Genomic DNA, 8,018 nt, shown 5'->3' with positions numbered 1-8,018 from the left:
AAAAGCTTCTGCACAGCAAAAGAAACCATCAACAAAACAACAAGAAAGCCCACTGCATGGGAGAACATATTTGCCAATGATATTTCTGATAAGGGTTTAATCTCCAAAATTTACAGAGAGCTCATACAACTTAACAAAATGAAGATAAACAATCCAATCAAAAAATGGGCAAAAGATTTAAAGAGACACTTTTTGAGAGAGGACATACAGAAAGCCCAGAGACATATGAAAACATGCTCAAAGTCACTAATCATCTGAGAGATGCAAATCAAAACAACAATGAGATTCCACCTTACACCTGTCAGAATGGCTATCATCAACAAATCAACAAATGACAAGTGCTGGCAAGGATGTGGAGAAAAGGGAACCTTTATGCACTGCTGGTGGGAATGCAGACTGGTGCAGCCACTGTGGAAAAAAGTATGAGTTTCCTCAAAAAATTAAAAATGGAACTCCCATTTGACCCAGTAATCCCACTTCTAGGACTATATTCCAAGAAACCAGAAACACCAATCAGAAAGGATATATGCACCCCTGTGTTCATAGCAGCACAATTTACCATAGCTAGATTTGGAAACAGCCTAAGTGCCCATCAGCAGATGAGTGGATTAAAAAACTGTGGTACATCTATATGATGAAATACTATCTATAATAATAAAACTGTAATGTACAAATTGGCCAAAGGACCTAACAGAAGAATGACCGTCTGTACAACCTTCCAGATGACCACGCTATGACACCCACTGGTGCCTGGCCAGCCAAGGTGGGTGCAATGCGATTGGTCGGGGGCCTGGCCATTTCCCCATGATTGCCCTGCAGAGGCAGGCCCAGGCGACTGGCCAGTGGGGCAATCAATCAGGGGACTCCATGATCGCCCCAAAGAGGGAGGCCCAGGCCACCAACCAGCGGGCTGTGGCAGGTGGGCGGGGCCTCCCCTTGTGGGGGCAATCAATTACAGAGCCCCAGCTGGGTGGGTAGGGCCTACCTCTTTAGGGCAATCAATTGTGGGGTTCCCGAACTGTAAGAGAGCACAGGCCGGGCTGAGGGGACCCCCCCCTCCAGTGCACGAATTTCATGCACTGGACCTCTACTGCCGCTATAAAAATAGAAGGAACTTTTACCATTTGCAACAGCATGGATGGAACTGGAGAGCATTATGCTAAGCGAAATAAGCCAGTCAGAGAAAGATAAATATCACATGATCTCACTCACATGTGGAATATAATGATCAACATAATTTGATGAACAAGAATTGATCCAGAGACAAATGGCAGGGGAGGGGGGGGGCGTGTTAGAGATCAACCAAAGGACTTGTTTGCATGCATATTAGCATAACCAATGTACACAGACACTGGGTCGGTGGGGGCTTGCCTGGGGTGGGAATGGCTGTGGAGGGTCAATTGGATAAAAAGGAGACATATATAAAATTATGACAATAAAAATAAATAAATAAAATAAAATAATCTAAGATAAAAAATAACATCTAAGTAGGTCTTACTCACTGCACTCATGCATCTACTGCTCAAGAAATTCACCTTATAAGCTAAATTCTTATAGATATGAGTGAAATTCAAATGTTACTTTCAGTGCTCTTTATGATATCTTTGTTCCAACCTGAGTTAAAAAAAGGTTTAGAAAGAACCTGTAAAAGGAATTTAGCATATCCTATAATATTTAAATTTTTATTCTCTTAATAAATCAAAATCAAATTGAAGGCTTCATAATGATTCCTACCCAAGTTTTTAAACCTTAAACTATTCATGGTGTCTTTTTTTTCTTTTTTCTTAAAGACCCTTATTCCTTCTTATTTTATCCTTCTTGGAGATGGAGAACAGTTTGTTATATTCCTTCTTAATTTAAGTTGTTCAATAAAAGACTCAATAACTTATGATTTATTAAACTATCTCAACAGCTTTCTCCTTTCCAGAATTAAATGATCTTATTTTTTTCTAACTTTTTCTCAGAGGTCTTATTTTTCAATCTATATTTTATTCCTTTTCATTGCTGCTATATTCCCTCCCCAGTTCCCATATGATCCTAAGAAACAGCCTCCTCTCAGAAACTGAATCAGTAAGAGGGGTACTTTTTCTCATGCCTTAAAACATGACCTCTTTAGTGGTCACCAATAAAAGAAAACAAAGGTTCACTACTCATTCATCGTCACAACAAATAAACACAATTAAACAACTTGAAAAAAAATAAAAATAATAGGTAAATTGTTACAAAAATCAGTCTTGACATTCCCAACTGACTGTAGTCGGTACTGGGGTTTTTCCAAGACTGTGAGGCAGGTGAAGGTTGCTGCTTACCTCTTTTCTCAGGACTCCTCTGCAATTTTCTAACACGAGGCATCTATCCCAATTTCTGGAGTTCTGTTTGCTTAAGCATTTGATTTTTTACATTTAGCTGTTATTTTGATCCCTGGTAAAATAATAGCTCTCCTATCTTTGGGCATCGTCATTTTCTGAGGGATAATTCTCTGAAGAAAATTCTCTGAAAAACACACACACACAAATACTTCAAATGAAAGAATATACCTCTGATAGAGTGTCAGGTGGTAGGGTAGATTTTTTGAGCAGATGACCTTTCCCATTTCCCTTCAAACTGAAACTACCTGCTTAGTAGCTTGGCCTTGATTCCAATGTATATTTCTTCCCTGGATGTTGAAAAGCTAGGTTGGGAGAGAGACATAGAGTAAGTGGCAAGATATATGATTTTACCTGTCAAATCTCCTGATGATGCAGGATATTTTTCTTTGAAAACAGTCCATGCACTATAGTATACCAATGTGGTAAAAAGTGTGGTGTTAGAATCAAGATGAGCCAGGGTTTATATTTTTGACTCTATGACTTTCGAGCTTTGTTGTTTTTCACTATTAACCTATGCCTTGATTGTTTCACGTTGTATAAAAAAAGGATAATAAAAGTATCTGTCTCATACAGTTATTGTAATGATCAAGGAGATGCACTAATATGTCTGAGAATCTTAGCCTAGTTCTTGACAATTTATCATTGTCTTATTATCATTGTCATTAGTGTCACCACCACTATCACCATCCACATCACTCCCAGATTCCTACTGTAACAGAATAACATTATAACCTCTTGCTAAAGCAACTATCAGCCACTGGCAAATGAAGAAAAGAGGACACAGGAATCCCAGTTGCATTCACTGCTTCCTACTCTTACACTAATCCTCATGTCTCTGTCCCTGTTTCTACAGGTACCTGTAGGCTTGGTTGGGCCTATTACTGTGCTGGAGGTGGAGCAGCTGCAGCCATGTTGATCTGTACCTGGCTCTCTTGCTTTGCTGGAAGAAACCCCAAACCTGTAATGTTGGTGGAGAGCATCATGAGGAACACCAATTCTTATGCCATGGAGCTTGACTACTGCCTCAAGCCTTGAGCTTTGGTGGAAGATTGGAAAGGGTGGGAAAGAGGAAGGAAGGAAGGGAGCCTTGAAAAGAGGTACTAAGACTAGACCCAGTTGCCACCCACCTGTCAGCAGTGTAGCCTAGAGTTGCATGCTTTTTAACTCACCAGTCATTCATTTTCACTTTCCCTTAAGCCAGTGGGTCAGTGACTACTTACAAAATTCATCAAGATATATGATTTTCTCAAATGTTTACCTAGCTGGTGAGTACCCACTAGCCCCCAAGTCCCAAAGTACTCCTTTATGAAAAATAAGGAGAAGATCCTCACTTGAAATGTAACTGCACAAAGCTAGGTAAGAACACTCGAGCAGGGAGGGACAAGGAGATGAACAGGGCTGGTTCCTGCCATTCCATTCTTATGGCCCTCCCCCTAGTATTGATTACTATCTATAACATGCCATTGATCAAATACTTGAGACTTTCTCAGGACTATACCTTGACTCTTCCTCTTTTATCTGGCCTCTTTTCCTTTTCTTTTGTGGGAAAGCTTGTGGTGAGGGTAATTATCAATAAGGAAAATATTAACCAAGGATACTTATTTAGTCTAAGACCCCTTCCTCATTATGCTTTAGAATATTCATAAGAGTTCATTTTGTGTTTTGGCTTGGTGACTGGCATTAAAATATAGTGGCAAGTATTCTCTAGTCCTTTATATATTCAGAAATGGTGTTCATTAAATGTTCTGAGCATATAATAGCATTTGTTGTGCACTAAATAAACATGGTTTTATGATGATGATGACAAGAATGTTTCTGCTGACTCCTTACTGAAATTTCTATCAGAGTTCATTTTTACTGAGTAGGAAATCCACAGTGGCCTTTTGCCCCTGTAGTCATTCCTACCATGATATAAGTTTCTCTGCCTATTTCAAAAATTGCTCATCAAATGCTTTCCCCTCCATCTGGTGTGAGCTAGACATAAAAGAATACAGCCTTGATGTCACCAAGGGCTGATGTATTTTTAGGCCTGGCCACCATCCCAAATGTGCTCAAGGCTGATGGATGGTATAGAAGAACTTGTCGCTCAGGGACAGAATTTGTCTCTCCCCCACACCCAACTAATTCAGGCCAGCTCTACTGTTCCATAACTACAGCTTTAGGGATTAGGCAGGGCCTATGACTCAAAAGGCCAGCTCTTCTGTTTTTATTTTTAATTACTCCAGAGTGTTGGGGTACAAGAAACCCTGTTGTTACAGTCCATTGAGGTCAGGTTCCTTTGGCACAAAGCATGGCGGAGAAAGGCAGAGAAAGGACCTTGGGGTCATGAGGGGCAAATGGAAAATAGCAGCTCAGTGAGTGTTCTTAGCTCCTGATGCTACCAATCCCTAACCCATTGCTTCCCAAGAAGTCAATGCTTTGCTGCTCTCCTTAGCCCAGATACCTAAACACCGGTGAAGTCGTTGCACCCTAGAGAAGTGACTGTTCAAGAAAGGGTTAATTTAAAAAGAGCCATTTTATTTATTTATTTTTTAAATATATTTTATTGATTTTTTACAGAGAGGAAGGGAGAGAGATAGAGAGTTAGAAACATCGATGAGAGAGAAACATCGATCAGCTGCCTCCTGCACATCTCCTACGGGGGATGTGCCCGCAACCCAGGTACATGCCCTTGACCGGAATCGAACCTGGGACCTTTCAGTCCGCAGGCCGACGCTCTATCCACTGGGCCAAACCAGTTTCGGCAAAAAAAGAGCCATTTTAAATGACTGTCACTTTGTATAAGGTCCTAGTCAGTTGGAATGTTTCCTCTCCTTTTCCACGAAAAGAGGATAGAATTTAAAAAGATATTTTTTTTCTGTCAAGAAACTGGGCCTGCAGGGCCTTACATTCAAAGAGGGATCCTGTCCCTTGTTCAGTTTGAATTTAAATTCCTTCCTGCCTGCGTCTGATATTTTCTTGCCAGGCCTTGTATTTTGCATAGATGTTTGATTAGCCTGTTTTTTCCCTATGGTCTGGAGCAGGCTCTTGAAAGCTAAGCTTACCTGGTCTGGCTTCTGTTGAGCAGAGGAAGGAGAGCCCATAGGTCAGGTGGAGGGCTGAACAAATGAAGTGAGGACCTCAGAGACTGGTTTGTCCTATGCCTGGCTGGTTGTCATGCTCCCTGCATGTACACAAATGGAATGCTTAACCATGGGTCCTTCCTGATTTTTGGAACCACTTAGATCTTATGTGTGTGTGTGGGGGGGGGGGAGGCTGAGAGAGGTGGGAGGTTTTTCACCCGGGCTAGCTCACAAACAACTGACTATTCATTAAGAGTCCGTTTAGCAGAAATGGTAGATGGGCAGCAACTGCCTGACTGGCATGTGTCTGTGTCTGCAGGGTTACAATTTCTACACCTGGTGTGGCCCTTGGTATATTGCAAGTGTTAAGTCACTCAGGTCTGTCTTGAGTGGTGCCCTCTCCTTAATATCACTCATCATCCCTGCTCCCATGGGGAGTAAGCACCTCCATTCATTTATAGCTTCTGGTGTCTTCCCGGCAGTGGGTTCTCACCTTGCAAGAGCATGAGCTGTGAACCAAGACAGACAGGACAGGCTCTGGCCTCTGGGTAAAGGAGTTCTGGCTTCTGCAAGAATAGGTGGCAATAGGAGGTTTCTGGAGGAGGGGAACCCTGGAAGGGTAAGAGGATGAGGAAGCTGCTGGCAAGCAGAGGCTTTATACACTGTCCAACAAATTACCCTAAAAGGGAAAGGCCTGCCCCTTCAGAATGTGATAAGGATACTTTCTTCAGTATGGCATTCACTCCTGGTAGAAATTCTAATGTGGAGAAGCTTTAGGACTGTATTAAGTCCCAAGGCAGACTGTCAGTGGGAAAAAAAGGGAGTTTCAAAAAAACACAGTAGTGAACGCATTTGTAAAAGATGGAAGGCATCCCACTTGGTGGCTTGAGGGGAAAGGTGTGCTATTTCTAGAACTCACAATCAATCTCCAACCAGGCCTAGTAAAGCTTTCTTAACAGACAGGAGGCAGGACACTTCCAAAAAGTCATCTCTGCCCTGTGTCCTTGGTTTGAAAGCATTTTTTTTTTAAAGCTAGATTGGTGCTGATGTTGAAGAATATTTATTACTGGCTTCTCTTTCAGATGTAGAGAGATGCATTTTCAGATTTAATTTTCATTTTGTCTACTTATGAGATTAGGCTCTCCCAGAGTTGATCTCTTTTCTAAACACATTGAACCCCCACTGAGTCCTCAAAGCTAACATCAAATAAACAGTTGCTATGTGTGCACACAAATGATTTAGATTTTCATTATACAGAACTGCTGATATGTCAGGAGGAAGTAGGAGGAGACAAAAATGCTTGGTTTTGACTGCAGCACTGTGTCCTGCTCCTCCTCCCTCTACAGAAAGGAGCCCCCAGAGAACAGTACTTGGGGGAGAGGGATATTGAGGTCAACTGGCATCCATGGGGCAGCTCTCAATGTTGGCTCCTTTTCATGTAGTTCCTCTCCTTCCTGAGGAGGTGGTGGCAACTACAGAAAGGAAACAAACAAAGGTAGAAAGATCAAGGGGAATAAAGAGGGGGTAGGTAGAGAGGTAAATATTGGAATCATTCCAGAAACATGTTGCCTCCCACTGAGGCCTACTAGAATCTCATTTGGGAACTTTACATTTATTTCCAAAATATCTCTCTGTATCTTCTAAGCTAAAACATTTCCCCTAGATAACATAGTAAAGGGAAGACAGTAAGGCTTTGGAGTCACACAGACCAAGGTTTGAATCCCAGCCCAAAAACTTCTGAACTCTGTCTTTGGGCAAGTTACATAACTTCTCTGTATTTACTAAATTTTATAAGACAGTATATCCTGTCTGCTGTTGGCCTCCACTCTCCCCAGGAACTACAGAAGACATTTACTCTCCAATGGCCCCACACCTTCCAGTTTGCACAGTGATTTTTAATCCTGGTTCACAACAGAATCCTCTGAGAGGCTTTTAAAAAGTTTGATGGCAAAAAAAAAGTTTGATGGCTAGGTCTCACCCCAGTTCAACTGAGTCCGAATTTATGGGTGCTGCTAGACAATACTACAATATCTTCATCGTTGATATAATTTACTGACCTCTTAGTCATCTTTCATTTATTGAAAACTTCAGCACCTGTTTCACTCTCTTTTTCATTCCTATTTCTGTCAGCCTTTTGTAAACTTCAACATCCATGCGAACCACTCTACCAACTTCTTGGCTTCTAAGTACATTGACTTCCTTACCTCCAATGATATTTTTCTTCCACCCAACCACTGCTACTCCAACTCTTAGCATCACCAACAAATGCAACATCACCAAAATCCAGCTTTCAAGCCTCCCATTCCTGACCAACACTTCTTATCCTTTCAGCTCATGTTCTTTAATATTTTCACTCTATCAACTCTGACTCCACGCTACTTACCCAGTCTAGAATCCATAGTTCATCGATATATTCACGTCTTAAATAAATATTCCACTTTTTGCCTTTTATTCACCTTGTCATATATTTGTCCAATAAAGCCATAATTATGGTTAAATGTAATAATCTGCCTGATCTGAACTTCCATCAAATTTTCAAACATTGACAGAAAAACAGAAGAACTGTTCTTGCACATTTTCTCTGTAT

General features: G+C 41.2%; 1 protein-coding gene across 4 annotated transcripts in view; it reads left to right on the top strand.

The window, feature by feature from the left end:
* LHFPL1 (lipoma HMGIC fusion partner-like 1) overlaps positions 1 to 4,168 on the top strand; it is a 106,014-nt gene extending 101,846 nt beyond the window's left edge. For all 4 annotated transcript variants that reach the window (XM_014533385.1, XM_014533383.1, XM_014533384.1 and 1 more), the window contains exon 4: positions 3,223 to 4,168. In XM_014533385.1, coding sequence (XP_014388871.1) covers positions 3,223 to 3,404 — 182 coding nt within the window. In that variant the 3' untranslated portion in view covers positions 3,405 to 4,168. The remainder of the gene's footprint in view (positions 1 to 3,222) is intronic.
* The last annotated feature ends 3,850 nt before the right edge of the window (positions 4,169 to 8,018 follow it).

This window comes from Myotis brandtii, unplaced genomic scaffold (assembly GCF_000412655.1).
Source record: "Myotis brandtii unplaced genomic scaffold, ASM41265v1 scaffold973, whole genome shotgun sequence".
NCBI classification, from domain to species: domain Eukaryota; kingdom Metazoa; phylum Chordata; class Mammalia; order Chiroptera; family Vespertilionidae; genus Myotis; species Myotis brandtii.
The sequence above is the reverse complement of the archived record's forward strand: the minus strand, read 5'-3'. Positions and strand labels throughout refer to the sequence as shown.